Source organism: Nicotiana tabacum, chromosome 3 (genome assembly GCF_000715075.1).
Source record: "Nicotiana tabacum cultivar K326 chromosome 3, ASM71507v2, whole genome shotgun sequence".
NCBI lineage: Eukaryota > Viridiplantae > Streptophyta > Magnoliopsida > Solanales > Solanaceae > Nicotiana > Nicotiana tabacum.
In genome coordinates, this window is record NC_134082.1 from 164115795 (window position 1) to 164136879 (window position 21085).

General features: G+C 37.3%; 1 protein-coding gene and 1 pseudogene across 1 annotated transcript; one reads left to right on the top strand and one right to left on the bottom strand.

The window, feature by feature from the left end:
• Positions 1-3466: 3466 nt before the first annotated feature.
• LOC142177803 (secreted RxLR effector protein 161-like) lies at positions 3467-3820 on the top strand. Its single transcript, XM_075247003.1, has one exon. The coding sequence runs from the start codon at positions 3467-3469 to the stop codon at positions 3818-3820; it is 354 nt and encodes a 117-aa protein (XP_075103104.1).
• Positions 3821-10360: 6540 nt separating this feature from the next.
• Positions 10361-12641, bottom strand: LOC107823956 (F-box/kelch-repeat protein At1g30090-like; annotated as a pseudogene).
• Between the last annotated feature and the right edge of the window lie 8444 nt (positions 12642-21085).

Genomic DNA, 21085 nt, shown 5'->3' on the forward strand with positions numbered 1-21085 from the left:
TGGTCTAACCTCATAAGCTAGCTCTTTGGGTGGAGTTAGGCCCAAAATTCATTTATCTTAGTATCAAGAGCAAGGTTAGATCCAGAAAAGAGAAAAAATTTGTGAGAGAGTTACGCAAAAACAAAAAAACTCATTCTTCATCTATGGCTTCAGAGAACAACAAGTGTAAAGCGAGCACAGTTTCAAACCTTGAGGAGGGACTTAAAAACTTTGCAGATGAAGGAAGGAGAATCTATCTGTAGCTATTGTGCTAGAATTATGGAGATATACAACAAGATGCGATTTCATGGTGAGAACATGTGCGATGTCATAATAGTGGAAAAGATATTGCGCTCTCTGATGTCGCAGAATGATTATGGTGTTTGCTCTATTGAGGAGTTAAAAGACATAGATACACTATCGCTTGACGACTTGCAAAGCTCTTTATTGGTGCATGAGCAGAAGATGAATCGTAGTTCAACTTCCGATGAGCATACTTTGAAGGCTTCTAATTTTATTTCTTTTTCTAGTTCTAGAGGAAGGGGTAGAGGTAGAGGAACATGAGATCATGGAGGTAGAGATTCCGACAAGAACTTCAAAGAAAATAATGACCAATCTCAAGGCAGGGGTCGAGATCATGATAAATCCAAGGTAGAGTGCTATAGATGTCATAAATTTGGTCATTATGCATCTGAATGTTATACTAGACTGCCTAATGACAAAGAAAAAGAAGAAAAGTCCAATTACACGAAAAACAAGGAAGGGGAGACCTTGTTAATGGTAATTCAAGTAGAGAAGGAACCCGAGCGAGATGTTTGGTATTTAGACACATGTTGCACTAATCACACGACTGGAAGTAAGTCTTGCTTTTCTTATTTAAATGAAGGCTTCCGTTCTAAAGTTAGTTTTGGTGATTGTTCTATTGTGGATGCAACGGGAAAAGGTGACATCAAGATTAAAACCAAAAATGGTTTTGTGGAAACAATTTCTAATGTGTTATATGTTCCTGAATTGAAAAGTAACTTACTGAATGTTGGTTAGTTGCAAGAGAAAGGTTATGACATTACGATTAAGAGGGTATTTGCATTGGCTTTTAAAAGTAGCTTTTAAGCTAAAAGCCAAAAGTTATAAGTTGGTAATACCCAACTTTTAGCTTTTGACTTATTTTCGTACTTTTCATGCCATGCTTTTAAGCAATTTTTATCAATTTCAAACACTACACAAACTAGAAAAGTGCTTAAAAGTCAATAAGCACTTAAAATAAGTCAATCCAAACACTCTTTAAGAAGGGTGAGCGAGAAATTTATGACCATGCGAGAGGAGCTATTGCAATAATTCAAATGAGTTCCAACAGATTATTTCCAATAAATATATATAGTATTCAATCTTGCTTGATCACGAAAGTGGAGGATCCCTCATGGTGGTGGCATTTTCGTTATGGTCATTTGAGTTTTGGAGGATTGAAGACACTTCAACAAAAAAAATATGGTCACAGGCCCTCCTCAAATTACTGTTCCTTCTCAAATTTGTTAAGAATGTGTTGTTGGCAAATAACACCGATCTCAATTCCCGAAAAGCAAATTATGGCGAGCAAAGCATGTTTTGGAGTTAGTTCACTCTGACATATGTGAGCCAATAAAACCAATCTCTAATGAAGGCAAAAGGTATTTTATTACCTTTATTGACGATTATTCTAGGAAGACTTGGGTATATTTTCTCCAGAAAAAATCAGAGGCTTTTAATGTATTTAAAAGCTTCAAAGCTCATGTGGAGAATGAGACAGGAAATACCATTAAGAGCTTTCGAACAGATCATGGAGGCGAATATTGCTCTAAGGCGATTGAAGAATCTTGTGGGACTCATAATATTAGAAAAAAGCTCACAACGTCGCATACACTGCAACAAAATGGTATCAGAGAGGAAGAATAGAACCATACTCAACATGGTTCGAAGCTTGCTAGCTCAAGGAAAAGTTCCAAAGACATTCTATCAAGAAACAGTAAATTAGAGTATTCATGTTTTGAATAGAAGTCCAACATGTTTTGTTCAAAACTTGACTCCAGAGGAGGCTCAGAGTAGAAGGAAACCTGTTATAGATTATTTTAAATTTTTTGGTTGTATTGGCTATGCACATGTCCCAGACGAGAAGAGGAAGAAGCTTGATGACAAAAGCGAGACGTGTGTCTTTTCTGGTGTTAGCGAGGTATCCAAGCTGTTCAATCCATTGACAAAGAAGGTTGTGACCATCAAAGATGTTATTTTTTATGAAGAAAGCTCTTGGGATTGGAATATGCAACAATCTATTCCAATCTTAATTGATAATCAAGTCGAAGAAGCAGCTGCAATACCCTAAAATTCTGAAAATTCTACTCCAACAGCTGCTGAAATTTCACCTTTAGCTTGGAAGAAATTGATGCACCAGACGAGTCTTTTCGTCGTGCTCGCAAAAGGCCCACATGGATGATGGATTATTAGGTAACATGAATTTATGTAAATGAAGACGATTTTTCCTACTTTGTATTATTTGCAGATATTGAGCCTACAACTTTTGAAAATGTTGCAGAAAAGGAGAAATGGAGGAAAGCTATGGATGACAAAATTAATGATATTGAATAAAAGAGCACATGGGAGCAATCATATCTTCCAAAAGGGCATGAAACTATTGGTGTGAAGTGGATATTCAAGACAAAGTTGAAAGAAGATGGTGAAGTTGACAAGTATAAGGCATGCTTAGTGGCTAAAGGATACAAACAAGAGTATGAAAATGACTACCCAGAGTATTTGCTTCGGTTGCGAGACACGATATAATCATATTGGTGATTGCATTAGCGACACAGAATTCTTGGCCTATTTTCCAATTAGATATCAAATCGGCATTTTTGTACAGGCACTTGGAAGATCAACTATTTGTAGAACAACCTCCAAGTTCTACAAAAAATGGAAATGAGCATAAGGTGTACAAATTGAAAAAGGCTCTTTACGGACTAAAACAAGCTCTGCGAGCTTGGTATAGCCACATCGAGGATTACTTTCTAAAAGTTGATTTTCTGAAATGTCCATATGAACACTCTCTTTTAGTTAAACATGGAGAACCTGGAAAAATGCTCATTGTGTATTTATATGTTGATGATCTTATATTTACTGGGAATGATAGTATCATGTTTGCCGATTTCAGGAAGTCTATGATGGATGAGTTTGAAATATCTGATCTTGGTAAGATGCATTATTTTCTTAGATTAGAAGTAGTATAATCTGATGATGGAATATTATTTCCCAAAAGAAGTATGTGTGAGAAATTTTGGACAATTTCAAGATACAAAATTGCAATACCGCCATCACTCTAATTGAGTTTGGCTTGAAGCTATGCAAAGCAAAAAGCAGAAAGAAGGTGGACAACACATTCTACAAGAAAATTATAGGTAGTTCGATGTATCTTAGTGCTACAAGATCCGACATCATGTATGTTGTAAGTCTCATAAGCATATACATGGAGAGCCCAACTGAAATTCACCTGCTAGCAGCTAAGAGAATCCTTCGTTACTTACAAGGAACTAATGATTGTATTTTGTTCTACAAGAAGGGTGAAAATTTTGGTTTGATTAGTTTTACTGGCAGTGATTATGTAGTAGATCAAGACGACAAAAGGAGCACTTCAGGTTATGTTTTTATGTTAGGCACAAGAGTTGTTTCATGGTCTTCTAAGAAGCAATCAATTAGCACTTTGTCAAAAACTGAAGCTGAATTTGTTGCTGCTACAACTTGTGCTTGTCAAGCTGTTTGGTTAAGGAGAATTCTTGAAGAACTAAAATCAAACAAGAAACAACACTACAATTTTCTGTGACAACAACTCGGCCATCAATTTGTCAAAGAACTCGGTGCCACATGGAATAAGCAAGCACATTGACTCGAAGTACTATTTCTTGAATGATCTCAACAATGAAGGAACAATAGAGCAAAATATTGCCGGAATGAAGACCAATTGACGGATCTTTTCACTAAACCTCTTAAGTTACATTCTTTCCAAAATTTGAGAAGATTATTGAGACTATGCACCATGGAATAACTCAAGAAATTGAAGATAAATTGAAGCTTGAAAGCTTTCAGTTTAAGGGAGGGTTTTAGTAAATAAAACTCATATCTTTTAGGTTTGTCCTAGTCCTTAGGAAGTAGTTTAACATGGTTTTGTTATCTTATTTTTAGGAGGAAACTTTGTGGAGTAGATCCTAATTTTTAGCCTAAGTTTCCTATGTTTTTTGGTTATAAAAAATTGCAGTTGTTGCATTGCAGTCAATCAGTCAGGAAATTTCAAGAATTGCCTCATTCTCTGCTATATTTTTTACTTACAAATCTACATCCTTCTCTAATCATTTTTTCTATCACCTATGGCATTTATTTGAGAAGTTCATTCCTCCTCTCTTTCATATAACCAACTTCTACCTCGGTATCTTTAGATAAATGATAAGTGTTGGGAATAAACCCCCACAGAAATAATATTCATGGTAATAAAAGAGAAATAACAACGTAGCACCGAGATACGGTAATTAACAAAAAAAGAGTGACACTAACACCAAAATTTTACGTGAAAAACCCTTTTGAATAAGGAAAAAAACAATGGCCCGAGACGAGCAATTGATATCACTATAGCAAGGAATTTTACACTTTGTAGGTTCGAGTAAAATACTCCAAAGACCATTACAACACTCAAAAGAAATAATCCTCTTTTGATATTCCCAACTTACAACAATATCGCTCACACACTCTATTTTTACTCACAGACTATTTTCTTATACCTTGTTTGTGATGCCTCACTCTTTCTTTCTCTCTTTGTTGGTGTGTATTACTAGTGAAGGAATACTTCCTTATTTATAGAGGTGAAGAGCCTCTCAAAGATATCATGGGTGACATCAAAAAATAGTAAACCAAACTTGTCTTCCTTCCCTTTTTTACTTTCCTTGCCACACAAATATTTATTTGACAAATTTGAATTTGGACGTGCAGACTTTGCCAAAGGAAGTTGTCTTCCTTTCACATGGGATGGACCCATAAAATCTCCCCCTCAAGTCCCATGCACCTGAAGGAGGTAACACCGAAGTTTCTAGTTTGAGTGCATGCCGACAAGTTCTTTGCATAGCTCGAACTTGTGTCTTGGTACCACCTTGGTTAGCATATCGAAAGGATTCTCACTTGTATGGATCTTTTTGACATGTATTGATCCATCCTCTATTCTTTCTCGAATCTAGGGATATCTTACGCCGATATGCTTCGTCCTTGCATGATACATGATGTTTTTGCTCAGGTCTATTTCACTTTGACTGTCATAATCGATGACATACTCGTTTTGATGCAATCCAAGCTCTCAAAGGCACCATTTCAACCAAACCATCTCCTTGCCAGCTTCAGTAGCGGCAATATATTATGCTTCAGTTGTAGAGAGTGCGACACACTTCTGCAACTTCTACTGCAATGATATAGCTCCCCCTAAAAATGAGAACATGTATCCTGTAGTAGATTTACGATTATCAAGATTACCTGCCATATCAGCATCCGTGTAGCCCTTCAAGATTGGATCAGATCTTCCAAACACAAGCAATCTCCTACAATACCTCTTAGGTACTTGAGTATCCACTTGACTGTTTCCCAATGTTCCTTTCCAGGATTTTCAAAGAATCTGGAAAGAACACCAACTGCATGAGCAATATCAGGTCTGGTGCACACCATTGTATACATCAAGCTCCCGATTGCTGAAGAATAAGGAACTCTAGCCATGTTCCATTTCTCCTCCACTGTTGTAGGACACATCTTCTTGCTCAACTTCAGATGACAAGCAAGTGGTGTGCTGACTGGCTTAGTACTTTTCATGTTGAAGCATTGCAGTACACGTTCAATGTACTTCTCCTGAGATAGCCATAACTTTCTGCTTGTCCGCTGTCGAACTATCTTCATCCCTAAAATTTGTTGTTTTGGGCCCAAGTCTATCATATCAAATGACTTGGACAAATCTCTCCTCAACTTTGCAATCAACTTCTTTCTTGTCCTATAATCAACATGTCATCCACATACAACAATAATATAATAAAGTTATTATCAGAAATTCTTTTGAAGTATACACATGGATCAGAATAGGTCTTTATGTATGTTTGACTTTTCATGAATGAGTCAAACTTCATGTACCATTGCCTTGGTGTCGACTTCAATCCATAAAAACTCTTATTCAATTTTCACACCATGAGTTCCTTTCCAGCTACTTCAAATCCTTCTGATTGTTCCATATAAATCTCCTATTCTAAATCTCCATGAAGAAATGTAGTTTTCACATCCAACTGCTCCACTTCGAGATCTAGGCTAACTGCTAATCTCAAAATTGTTCGAATAGAAGTTATTTTAACAACAAGTAAGAAAATTTTGTCAAAATCAATACGTTTCTTCTGTTCGAAGCCTTTAACCACCAATCGAGCTTTGTATCTGACCAGCTTGTCATTTCCATCTTTCTTGAGTTTAAAGACCCACTTACATTTGAGTGGTCTTTTACCCTTTGGAAGTTCAACCAGCTTGTACGTGCCATTTTTCTATAGAGATTCTATCTCTTCTTGCATGGCTTTCATCCACTGGTTTTTTACTGGATAGGACAACACCTCTTTAAGACTTTCTGGATCCCCTTTCATTGATGAGGACATATTCTGTGGAAGGATACCTGCATGACTCTACCCTTGGCCTTTCTGATCTCCTTAGAGGTTGAGGTTGTTCTTCTTCCTGAGTAGGGTACTCCACTTGCTCGACATCATCATCAAGTTGCTCCCCTGCTCAATAACCTCATCAGGTCGCCCCCTGCTCGACAACCTCTTCGGTCATACTTTAAGCACTTGTAGGATTGTTAGAAGTAGAATGAGTAGTAACAATGTTATGAATTATACCATTCTTGGCCTTCTCTAACATATCATCAGCAGTTCCAACTTCACTTTCTCGGAATAATACATCTCTGCTTCTGATGACCTTTTTTTTTTACAAGATCCCACAATCTATATCCAAACTCTTCATCTCCATATCCAATAAATATACAGGGAACAGATTTATCATCCAGCTTTGTTCTCTACTCCTTTGGTACATGTGCAAAAGCTCTGCAACCGAACACCTTCATATGCGAGTAGGACACCTCCTTGTTGGTCCAAACTCTCTTTGGGATGTCAAATGCAAATGGAACTGATGGACTCCTATTGATCATGTAACAAGCTGCCTGAACTGCTTCACCCCAATATGACTTAGACAATTTAGCCATTCTGAGCATGCTTCTCACCTTCTTCACAATGGTGCGTCTTTAGCTATATCTTTGTGTTGTGGGGTTCCAAGAACTGTCTTTTTATGTCTGATCCCATGGCTCGAACAGTACTCTTCAAATTCCTTTGAAGTGTCATCACCTCCATTGTCACTTAGGAGACGTTTCAGCTTTTAGCCTGTCTCCCTTTTCACCAGAGCATGAAACTTCTGAAAAACTTGAACACCTGATCTTTGGTTTCCAAAATATAAACCCATAATTTTCGTGAAGCATCATCAATAAAAGAAACAAAATATTTGTTGCCGCCCATTGATCCAATTTCCATTGGACCACAAATATCAAAACATACTAAATCAAGTATATTCAATTTTCTTTCAGAGGATGTCTGAAATGACACTCTATGTTGCTTACCAAATAAACAATAGTCACAAGGTTTTACCGTTGTACATTTGGCATAAGAAATAAGTGATTTCCTGGAAAGAATCTGCAATCCCTTCTCGCTCATATGACCCATTCTTTTGTGGCACAAATCTGTAGAAATCTCACCTTGTGCCACGTTCAATTCATTGGCTTATTTCTGCATTTGTTCTGTAAAATGTGTCACGAGCAACTCGCTTTGCAATCACCAATGATCCCTTGGTGGGTCTCCACTTTTGATTTGCAAAATAGTTCTCATATCCATCTCGGTATAAAGCAATTCCCAAGATCAAGTTCATCCGCATATCAGGTACATGCTGCATGTCCTTTAAAACCAATGTGCATCTGACATTTGTCTTGATACAAATGTCACTGATCCCCGCAATCTTTGAGTAACTCGTATTGCCCATTCTCATAGTGCCAAAATCACCTGCTACATTTCTGCAAAAAAATTCCTTTTGCAGTGTGGCATGGTAAGATGTTGTTGTATCAACAACCTATTCCGACTCTAGACATGCCAAGTGCATGCATTCCTCTTCCTCATTTATAAAGAGAACAATGTTATCGTTGTTTTGTACCATAACGGTTTTGTTGTCGTATTCTTCTGGCCAATGGGTTCACCCTTGCCCTTCCTTGTATTTGGACAATCTCTTTTGAAGTGACCTGGTTGATCACAGTTGTAACAATTTCTGGCTCTTGATTTGGATCGGTTCTTAGACTTCCCATGAGCTCCGGATCAACCATAGTTGCTCGAACTCCTTTGATAACTCTTGCCTCTACCTTTTGTGATGAGATCCTGTCCTTGATTTTCAGGTTTGTTTCTCATATTCTCATTGAGTAAAAGAACCGATGTGACGTCTTTCAACTCAATTGTAGTCTTACCGTGTAAGATGGTTGTTGCCAAATTATCGTACGAAGACGGCAACAAGTTCAATAGCAACATGGTTTTATCTTCTTCCTTGATTTTCACTCCGAGATTGGCGAGCTATGTGATTAGTCCGTTAAATACATTTAAATTTGACAAAAAATTCGTATCTTCACCCATGTGTAGGGTGTATAGCTGCTTCTTCAGGTATAATTTATTTGTTAGCGTTTTGGACATGTATAGGCTTTCCAACCTTGTCCAAATGCAACATGCGATGTCTTCATCAATGATGTTATTTACCACATCATCTGATAAGTGCAACCTAATTGCACTAGCAACCCTTTCATCCAACTCAGCCCAATCCTCAGCTTTCATGGTATTAGGCTTTTTGGCATCAGTATCTAATACCTTGTGTAACCTTTTTTGGATGAGCAGATCCCTCATTCTTCTTTGTCATGTTGAGAAACCGTTATCTCCGCTTAATTTTACTATCTCGTACTTTTCTCCGGACATTTTTTTTCACCGAGTATAGTACTACCGACAGTGAATAGTATTTCTGCGAACGAGGGAACTTATGCTCTAATATCAGTTGTTGGGAATAAACCCCCACAGAAATAATATTCACGGTAATAAAAGCGAAATAATAGTGTAGCACTGAGATACGCTAATTAACAAGAATAAAAGAATGACAACGACACCAAGAATTTTACGTAGAAAACCCATTTGAATAAGGAAAAAAAACACGGCCCGAGAGGAGTAACTGATATCACTATAGCAAGGAATTCTACACTTTGTAGGTCCGAGTAAAAAAACTCCAAAGACCACTACAACACTCAAAAGAAATAATCATCTTTTGATATTCGCAACTTACAACAATATCGCTTACACTCTTTATTTTTCTTACAGACTATTTTCTTATACTTTATCTGTGATGTCTCACTCTTTCTTTCTCTCTTTGTTGATGTGTATTACAAAGGAAGGAATACTTCCTTATTTATAGAGGTGAAGAGCCTCTCAGAGATGTCATGGGTGACATAAAAAAATAGTAAATCAAACTTGTCTTCCTTCCCTTTTGAATTTCCTTGCCACATAAATATTTGTTTGACAAACTTGGATTTGGACGGTGCAGACTTTGCCAAAGGAAGTTGTCTTTCCTTCATATGAGATGGACCCATAAATAAGATAGAGAATGTTTTTTTATTTATTTCAAAGGATAAAAGTAGGATGTCGCAGAATTTTCTTCTTTTCCAGATTATGTGACTTAATGTCTAAAAGAATTAAGCATAGATAATTTTATTACTGCATACCCGTAACTAATGCGAAACTTAACTGAATCATTTAACGGAAAGTCTACTAAAATATTTCCAGGTTATCACTCTATCGGCTTATCAACATTCTGTTTTTGCAACTATCTTAGCTTTACTCTTTGTTTTACAATCAGTCTCGAGGATTAATAGTAAGTACAACACTTTACTCTCTAAATTGAAAGAAGTGAGTTGTTTCTTAATTTTATGTAAATTGTAAAAGAGTCACCTCACTTAACAGTGTTAACAAAGAAAAAAGTAATCTAATCTTATCAAGGATTTTTTTTTCAATTGCAGACTAAATGAGCAAATTGCAAAGCAGACGAAATACGATGTCAGGCATAACAGCAACGAAGTTTCATTTCCCTGTCAAAACAAGCACAATCAACCGCATGATTAAAGCAAACTTTACTAAACTTGGTTTGCAGATAGTCGCAACCAACTCTTGATTTGCTATTATAAGGAAGACAGGATCCACTGAAAAAAAAAAGAAAAAGAAAAAGAAAAAGAAAAGAGACTGATGCATTTTTAAATCAGAAGATACTTCTTCCTCAATGTTTCCAGTGTTATGGGACCTTGTCAGAAAATATGCAAGGTGTTCCAAACTTACACATGCCCTCATCATTCTAAGTTTCTAACTTTTGGCAGTCTAATGTAATTGCTAGTATCCAAACTGGAAGCTAAGAAAATACAACATGTGCACTTGATGGTGTAAAATCAGTAAGGGATTCAGGAGCATCTACCACTTGCCAGGTAACAGCAAAGCTGCAGTTTTTAACCGATTGATTTTTTTGCTGTAGCCTCGTGATATGTCCCACAGCAATATGAAGGTCTCGACCTACAATAAGAATCTGGTTGCCATAGCAATCTACAGAGAACGGTTTGGATATCTGTTCACGTAACGGGAGTCCTCCTACTATATCCCAGGAGTCAGTTTCTGTATCATAAACCTTAAGTTTTGTTCGTTCATGTTCTGACACAACGAATAAACGTCCGTAAATCACAATGCATGGACCAGTCCAACCTTCTCGTAGTCCAGAAGCCATTTCCTCCCAATTATTTGTTTTAGGGTCATAGATTTGGCCCCTGGGCACAACTAAAAAGGGCCAATACCAGCCTTCTGTCGTCAGAAGCTTACCATTAAGAGTATAAAGCCATGTTCACCCCCATATTAGCAACAGGATGCCAAGTCTCTTTATCAGGATCCAGGACTTCAGCAGAGTTGATCTCATTATAAAGATTTGAGTTGTTTCCCCCAGCAACATAAATCATCCCATTATTAACTCCACTAGCAAAAAAGGACCTTGGAGTGATCATTTTCTTTATAATAGTCCAACTGTTTTTTCGGACTTCATATTTCAACACCATATTAAGGGGACAATCATCAGAGGCCACTCCACCGCAAACATAGAGAACACCCTCACGAGGCAAGGCGACACATCTAAACCCATAGGGACAAAGTTTTTCCTTGCACGGCAGAGCAGGGATTGTGTGCCAGGAAAAGTTGTTAAGGTCAAAAACTTTCCACAAAATTTTTTCAGTAGATTTATGAAAGGCAAAGACAAAGAGCCATGGATCATGAAAACCCAGCTCCTTCCAAAGCGTAAAGAATCGCTCTTTACTGCCGAAAAGTGAATACCATCGCTTACAAACAACCCTGCAGTTTATGTGGTTATCCACTGGTATCCGGAGGAGGCAATGGAGAGCAACATCATCCGGAAGTCCAGGAATTAGAGGCTCTCCTTTAAGCCACGATTGGAACTCAAGAGACGGATCAAGCAGAGCGGAACACATTGCAGCTAACCTAAACTTTGGGGACAGGTCTTTTGTGAATCCCCTAACTTGTGCACTGGAGCCTGATGTGTTGATAGCCTTACTCTTTGCATCTTTTATCTTGTTTAAAACAACATCAAGAACCAAAAATATTAAATTCCCTATCACTAATTTACAATGTTCCTTTCTCTTCTTGATCAAAACCACATCTTATAACACAAAAATTCTGAGAAATGAACACAAGAGCACACCATTCAGGTACACCGGCACAAAGATACCATGGTTATATGCATAGATTTGAGTTAAAATCTAACTCAAATATGAAAAGGCTTGATCCTTAAAGCCATAAAACCCCAAATGGGAAACCCAAATACAAATTAATAGGCAAAAAAAGAATTTTAAAAAACCTTAAATCAAGCTTATTTGGCCAAAGCCTCCACTTTCATACCCTCCTAGCCCCAATAGTATAAACACACTCAAACTTAACAAACAACTTTGTAGCTTAAAAAAATATATAGAGAAAGAGAACCAGCAATTACCAAACCAGAGCAACAGCAAGCAATCACTAATCCTCAGAAGCACCACAGAATTCAGGTGATACCCATAATTTCTCAACAAATCAATAAACTCAAGAATCACATAAAAAGGACAGCCCTTTCCACAGTTTACACAACATTAACTCAAAAAGACAAAAAGGTCAGGCCTTTTTTTCCTTTTCTTAATATTTTCCTTGTTTTTATTTCAGTGATAAAAAAACCCTTAATAGCAGAAACAAGAAATACGAGTTCAAGTTCAAAAGAACAGAAGACGTGAGACTTACAAATTATAGAAAAATCAACCGATCCCAGTAGCAGAGTAAAGATGGAGACTTAAGTCGTGAGCCACCCACCGGAATGTGCAACTTTATACATTAACTTTTTTATTCATTCAAAAAGAAGATTGACCCATCCATAAGCTTGTTTAATCAAAATTCAATTAGACCACCGCCATCGCGTATTGTTCACGCGCGAAATATCTCATTCTTTTATTTTATTTTATTGTAGTACATTTTGTAATACTCTGATGAGCTAATGAAAATAAATAATTATTCTCTTTAGAAAATATGCAGCTGGATTACAGGTCATGAGGAATAGGAGTGTTGCTACTTCTATAAATATTGAGCATGTTGTAATTCATAATACAACAACAACAACCAGTATAATCCCACTTAGTGGGGTCTGGGGAGGGTAGTGTGTACGCAGACCTTACCCCTACCCTAGGGTAGAGAGACTGTTTCCAAATAGACCCCCGACATCCTTCCCTCCAAAAACTTCTCACCTTGCTCTTGGGGAGACTCAAACTCACAACCTCTCGGTTGAATTATGTTGTAATTCATAATGAGTACATAAAATTCAGTAGTTGTAATTCTAAACATAAAGGGGGCCAAGTTTCATAGTTAAACTTCAAAGAACAATCTGTACTTATGTTAGTATAGCAGAATAACCAATATGGCCTAGATTTTCATTTTTCTTTTGATTTTGTTTCATGGTTTAAAGTGGAATTCGAAATGACTGAAAAGAAAATTACTAATGACTAAGTACGCGTTTAGACATAGGTAAAATTCCAAAAAAAAAAATTTAAGTGAAAATGGTATTTAAAAATTTGAGTTGTGTTTGGACATGAATATAATTTTGGGTTGTTTTTGAAGTTTTGTGAGTATCCGAGTGAATTTTGAAAAATAGCTTTTTGGAGTTTTTCAAATTTTTGAAAAATTTCAAAATGCATCTTCAAATAAAAATTAAAAATTTTACGATCAAAACGCTGATTTCGAAAAAAAGTGAAAAAATTCTTATGTCCAAACAGGCTCTAAAGATTGTAAAAGTTGCCAAGGGATGTGAAATCGAATCTCTTCTTCAGATCCAATTGGGTTGGATCTGGCCCATTCTCCCTAAATATTCATTGGATTTCTGCTCGAACTTTTAGCCCATATATAGAGGTGAAACTCAAGCTTGTTACTACTCTCTTGGTCTCAATTTTGATGTTAACACTTTATCCTACTACTTTTAATCATTTTGGAAAATCAAGAAGCTGAATAGTTTTATCAAAACCATAAAATTTGAATTGCCAAGGTAAGTCTCAAGGGATACAGAGCAAAACTTCTTTTTGAACTTGACCAGAAATGAAAAGAAATTGTCCCTTATATTTAAACGGGTGGACTCGCTCTTTCTATCTTATATGTTATAGATTCAAGAGTCAAATCAGAGATCGAAGGCTGAGTAACAGTGTTGTCGAGCTAGCATTCTTGGTAATGTAGTGAGATTTAAGTGGTATAATAGTTAGAGTGCATTGTGTTTGTGTTATAATTGGTGAATGTTATGATAATATAAATTGCTTGTATGTTTTGTACTATTTTTCTCAAAAGATCTCATATTATTAAGAGACTCATATGTTTTATATGTAATCTTCCAATTTTTTCAGACTTTCATATATTAATGTGGTATTTTGTTCGTACGCCCAACAAACAAACATGTTACGTTGAGTTTTATTCGTTTTGAGAGATCAAGCCCTCCACGAGCTCGTGATTATCCCTAGTTAAGGTCGTGACAATTTTCTGTAAATATTTATTAAGGAATATTATAGAAACAAAAGTGAGGTAGTACATCAACCTAATTAGTGCTAATATTGCTTGTCATATGTTGCTATTGTCACCACCACAATAATGGTTCCTTCTTAATACAACAACAACAACCCAGTAAAATTCTACTAGTGGGGTCTGGGAAGGGTAGTGTGTACGCAGACCTTACCCCTACCCCGAAGGAGTAGAAAGGCTGTTTCCAAAAGACCCTCGGCTCAAAAAAACAAAAAAAACAAAAGGAGACAATATTAGTATCACCACAAAAAATCATAGGAAAAATAGGGACAATATGAAATCCAGAAGAAAGATGCAAAGCAAAAGCGATAGCTAGTAAATAGGTCCTGCACTGAAAAGAGAAATAGTAAGATACAACATTGTCACTAGCTATCTTAGACAAAAACCCTACCAGACTAGTCTCACAAAGGTACGAAGTAAGGCAAGACTCAACTACCTCCTAACCTACAATCCTAATACTTGACCTCCACATCTTCCTATCAAGTATCATGTCCTCGAAAATCTGAAGCCTCGCCATATCCTGCCTGATCACCTCTCCACAATACTTCATAGGCCGCCCTCTACCTCTTCTTGTTCCCTCCACAATCAGCCGCTCACACCTCCTTACCAGAGCATCTAGGCTTCTCCTCTGAACATGCGCGAACCATCTGAGCCTCGCTTCCCGCATCTTGTCATCAATGGGAGCCACGTGCACTTTCTCCCCAATATCATCATTCCTAATCTTATCCATTCTAGTGTGCCCGCACATCCACCTCAATATCCTCATTTCCGCTACCTTCATCTTCTCGATACGTGAGTTCTTAAAGTTAGTTACGAGAGGGGTATTTTAGACAATACACAGTGCTGGTTAAGTTGTTAAATACTGTTGAACAATGTAACTGTGCATTAAGAAATAAAATCATTTTCTGCTTCTTCCTCTCTATTCTCCGAATCCTCTAGAATTTAGGGCTCAAATTGTTGATGCAAATCTAGATTCTATCATGGTATCAGAGCGGGTCGTTGCAATTGTGACGAAACTTTGTAAGATTTGAACATCGAACATTGTTAGAAGCTTGAATTTAATCGTCAATGGGAGAAACGACGAGTCTTCAAATTGATCACAATCATCCTCTGTTTTTAGCAGCAACAGAGATGCCTGGAGTTGTATTGCATGATATCAAGCTCACTAGACCTCAAAATTATGGTTTGTGGAGTAGATCGATGCGCATGACACTTTTGGTTAAGAACAAGCTAGAGTTCATAGAAGGAACTTGCTTGAAAAGATCTTACAAAGGATAGTTGGCGAATAAATGGAAAGATGTAAAGCGGTTGTTCTCTCATGGATAGGACACACAGTCTCTGCAAAATTACAGTCGAGTAACATTTATGCATCAAATGCAAAAACAGTATGGAATGAGTTCAAGGAGAGGTTTGATAAATCTAATCTCACTTGTTCTACCTTCTGTGGATACAAATTGGATCATTAAAGCAAGGTACTGACTCTATAATAGTATACTATATGAAAATGAAACACCTTTGGGATGAAATTGACCTGTTAGTTCCAACACTTGGTTATGATTGTGAAGAGACTAGGTGTCACACCCTAAACCTGAAGAGGCGTGACCGGCACCCAGTGTCATACTCTGCCCGAGTGTACCACTCTGTAAATGTGAACTTTGGAGGAGTAACCCTCAACTTAGGCCGATATATGGAAAGAGGAGGATGAGGTGATTATCTAGTGTTAATTTGGAATGGTTTGGAGGTGGTCCGCCGCCGTGAGGCGATTTCCGGTCGGCGGACCACGACGGAGGTGATGGGGAATAATGGGGTGACTAGGGTTTCATTTGAGAGGATTGAGAGACAGAAGTGAAGGGGGTTCTCTAGGGTTTCAGGGGGATTTAGACACTTTTATAGTTAAAGGGTGGGCAGTTGCGAGCCGTTGGATCAAGATGATCCAACGGCTCAGATTAGAGGGGAGGTTTTGATAAGTGGGGGTTTGGACCGGGTGGACTCGAATTGGGCTTGAGGTGTAAACGGGTTAAAAGGAGTAATTGGGCCACCGGTTTTAATTTTCTGGGTGGCCCAATTAATTTTCAGCCTCTTTGTTTTTTCTTTCTTTTCCTCTTTCTTTTAAAAACCTAACTAAATTAATTTAGTTCTAAATTAAATCCTAAATTAATCTAATCTATACAGTTAAACTAGTTATCTATTTATATTATTTACCAAAATTAGTTAGTTCTAAATTAATAAACAAGAAATTACTAATCTAATATTAAAAGTTAAAAAAAATATAAAACGAACGATATTTTTTGTGATTTTCATTTTAACAAAGCAATTAATTAACCAATTAGTCCTAAAATATGAATACAAACCTAATATGCAATGCATGAAATTTGTTTTGACATTTTTGGGGCATTTTTCATGATTTTAACAAAACTAAATTTTTAGGAGTATTTCTAATAGGGCAAAAATCACATGCTCACAGCTGCCCCTCTTTGCTCGGAAACACGAAGAATTTTCGGGCAAAGATAAAATGAGCAATTACGAGCGATTTTTGCCCGTCTGGTAGGAAGCATTTTTTGGGAAAAGTCTGACTGAACCTAGCTTCGGAGGTTGCCTACATATTCTTGTCTATAAAGAAATCAGGTCAGTGTAGTTCTAGATGTTTTGGTAGCTGGGACTACCGAGAAGCTGTGATTTCACTGTTGTTACTGCTGTTCCTGCTTGCTGAGCTCCTTATTACACCACAATTAAAAATGAAAACTAAACTAACTAAATCTACCAACTACGAGTTACAAGATTCCTATCTATAAACCTTCTGAAGCTTGATCTTGAGTCTTCGCTGGTTTTTCCTGCAGACCCTGATCTGAATCTTGGTGTTCGTTAGCTGCAAACGCTGGTTCATTTTTCTTCAACTTTTCGGATCAAGGCGGGACATGCAAAGCTTGTGACTTCAATCATATCTTGAGCATTCCACATCTTTTCTCCGCTTCTACACTTAGAGTTCACTTCTTTTCTTGTTCTTCTTTTCTTTTATTTTGGATTGAGACTTCTTTTTTTGATCATCTCGAACCCTGTGTCTCGAGGTATAACCTTCTCAGACATCAAAACAAAAAAACGAACAAAATTTTTCTGCCCCAGTTTTCACTAGGAAAATTTCGTGAGTTATTGTAACAAAATTCTAAACTACTTCTTTATTGAAAGCAATAAAAGCAGGATTGTGTATCTTTGGGAAAAGATATTAGGAAGTGGAGACCCCATATCTAAAATGAAATAAACTAGGGATTGGAGACCCTACTGTTAGGAAATCATCAACTAGGGGGCGGTGACCCTATGTTGGCATCAGGTTATGTTGGCATCAATTAGGGAATGAAGACGCTGTTGGAAAATCATCGGGTTATGTCGGCATCAGGTTATGCTGGAATAAACAAAGGAGTGGGACCCTATGTTGGAGAAGTCATTGGGTTATTCCGGCATCAACTAGGGAATGATACCCTATGTTGGAAAAGTCATCGGTTTATGCCGGAATCAACTAGGGTCAGAGACCCTATGTTGAAAAAGTCATCGGGTTATGTCGGCATCAACTAGTGTGGGACCCTATGTTGGAATAGTCATCAGGTTATGCTGACATCAACTAGGGAGTGAGACCCTATGTTGGAATAGTCAACGGGTTATGTCGGCATCAACTAGGGAGTGAGACCTTATATTGGAAAAGTCATCGGGTTATGCTGGCATCAACTAGGGAGTGAGACCCTATGTTGGAAAAGTCATCGGGTTATGACGACATCAACTAGGGAGTGGGACCCTATGCTGGAAATTCATCGGGTTATGCTGGCATCAACTAGGGACTGGGAGCTTATGTTAGAAAAGTCATCGGGTTATGCTGGAATCAACTAGGGAGTAGGACCCTATGTTGGAAAAGTCATTGGGTTATGTCGGCATCAACTAGGGAGTGAGACCCTATATTGGAAAAGTCATCGGGTTATGCCGGTATCAACTAGGTAATGGGACCCTATGTTAGAAAAGTCATCGGGTTATGCCGGCATCAACTAGGTAGTGGGACCCTATGTTGGAAAAGGCATTGGGTTATGCTCGCACCAACTAGTGAGTGGGACCCTATGTTAGAAAGTCATCGGGTTTTGCCAACATCAACTAGGGAGTGGTGACCCTATGTTGGAAAAGTCATCGGGTTATGTCGGCATCAACTAGGGAGTGAGACCCTATGTTGAAAAAGTCATTGGGTTATGCCGGCATCAACTAGGGAGCGAGACCCTATGTTGGAAAAGTCACAGTTAGGGATTGGAGACCCTATAATACCATGATTTTAATTTTTTTTTTCATTTTCATCATCATTGTTTTTTTTTTAATTTCAAAGAATGAGTAAATGCGGGAAGGAATTTGGAGGAGACTTCCCTTTTTGGAGTTGTTGCTGCAGAGCTATTTTAGTCTCTACGCAGTTTCTTTTTGGTTGCACATGCTTCTTGCAAGGCTGATTTGGATTGCATTTGTTTCCTGTTTTCAAAGAAAGAACAATTGTTAGTTTGAAACGGTGGTTGGTCTCGTGGACTTGATTGTTTCAAACATTTGATCTTGGTTGGCTTCTTTAATGATACTTTCAACTGCAACTGGTTGTTTCTTGAAGACCGATTTCATTTCTGGCTTCAGAGAAACTTGGTTTTCACAACTTTACCATGATGGTTGGTCACGTGGGACTTGACTTTTTTGACCTTATTTTGCCTTTGCAGGCCTTTCACTTCTGACTATTTTCTTCTTCTTCTCTTTTTTTTTCTTTTTTTTAACTTCGGAGCATCGGGGAACTTTTTGGCTCCTTAAAATTTGTTGCAACGGCTAGTCGCATGGGACTAAACCTTTTCCAATTTTTTTTACGTATGCCTTTCATTTCTGGCTTCTTTCTTCCATCTTCAATTTCAGATCATTTGGGGTATTTTGGCTTTTCAGACATTTGCCAAGACGGTTAGCCACGTAGGACTCAACCTTTTCAATTTCATTTGCCTTTATAGGCACTTTAATTTATTTTTCTCCTTCTAAGAGTTTTGATTTCGAAGCATCGGCCGCCATGGCCAGTCGAGGTCGACTTGATGCCCTTGACGATGTTGGGTGCCCTTTTTGCATATTAGCTTGTATGAAATTAAAACCCTGTAAATCAGTCTTGCCATCCCTTCTTTGTCTCGGTTTCGGAATAAAGTTAGACCGAAAGGGATTCAGAGGAAAAAACAAATAATGGAATGCACAAATGAATTTAGACAAGAGGTATGCCTTTCGGGGAAAGGGCAAAAAGTACTTATCTAGAGTACATGCGGACTTCAATAAACATGACATGCTTTTCGGACTAGATGCCTGATCCGTGTAAATCGTCAAACTCTCAGAAATTCATCATAACTTTTACCTCGAAACTGAGAAACCTTGCCTAGGACTATGTCAATGTTAGTGACTAAAGATCCTCTTTTTCGATCAGCGGTGCCCTTTGCGGGTTTTCACTAGCTGACCACTCTCATTTCTCTTCTCATCATCTCCTTATAGTGATCTTTGCGAGTTTTCACTAACAAGACTCTCATTTTCAATTTCTCTGCTTACCATCGCCTTATGGTGCCCGTGAGGGTTTTCATCGATAAATCTCTCTCATTTCATTTCTCTCATTTGGTTGTACCAGATCCAAGTAATTGTATCCTCCAATTTTGAACATCTTTACCGATTGATCGGAAGGACTTGAACAGAATTTAGGGTAAAAAGAATTTGAATTGAATTACAACTTTGGAACCTTTCTGGCGAAACTATTGCCGAACCATTATAACTTCTACCCCAGTTTCAACTTTTGGGGGAATTTGAATTTTTATTTTGGTGTGACTGAACCCTAAAGAGAGGCTACCTACATATCCTTTCAGAATCAAGTCGAACGTAGTTCGGGAAACTTTGTTTTTTTTTAATTTTCTTTTGTTTTTCTATTTTATTTTGTTTTCTCTTTCTTTTTCCTTTCCTTTTTTTCTCTCTTCTTTCGTTTTTTTCTTTCCTTTTTTTTTGTCTTTTCTTCCCCTTTTTTTTTGTATTTTTCTTTTTCTTCTCCTTTTTCATTTTTCTATTCATTTCATTTTTTCCAATTTTTATTTTTTCAATGACACTTTCAGGTTCCAAAGAGGGTAATCAAAGAAAAGTAAATGGCTCTTAGGGTTTGCAAATGGTTAATAGTATTTGGATAGTGAGAAAAAAGTCCTTCTTCATCCCAATTAGAGAATATTAATACTATATAGAGGATCCAACATATTATCTTTTGATTGCATTTGCGTTGATAGTTGTTTCAAGGATATTTATTTTGATGTATCCCAAGTACAACGTACTCTTTTGGCAGTACTCTTGTTGCAATGTATGAATCTTTCCAATCTGGAAGCAATTTTCCTTCAGCTATCCCAACTCTTTGTTTTATTTCCTTAAACATATCTTCACTGCGATCTAATTATTGATTCATTATTCGAGGTCTGACAGCATTTTAGGATCTGGGCTTAAAGTCCAAAAACATGTCATGTTATTGAAATCTGCATTTAACATAACTGAAAAGAGAATAAGAAAGATGACAAGATTAAGAAAAGAGACATCCATGGAAGAATTTCATTTGATTTTTTTTTGAATTTTAAAAGATAGAAAGGTTTACATCGGAAAGTAAGACAATAAAGTAAAACATCTGAATCACACCCTGAAATAATCCGGATGCAGAAAGGATAGCAAGACTGGCTACTAAAACTCCCGTCTGATGGGAAACTTTCACGCTTGGTGACCATTTTTTGTTTTTTTTTATCTCGACAATGGATGTAATGACCTTCAATGCCGGATCAAATTCCTCATCTTCACAAATCATT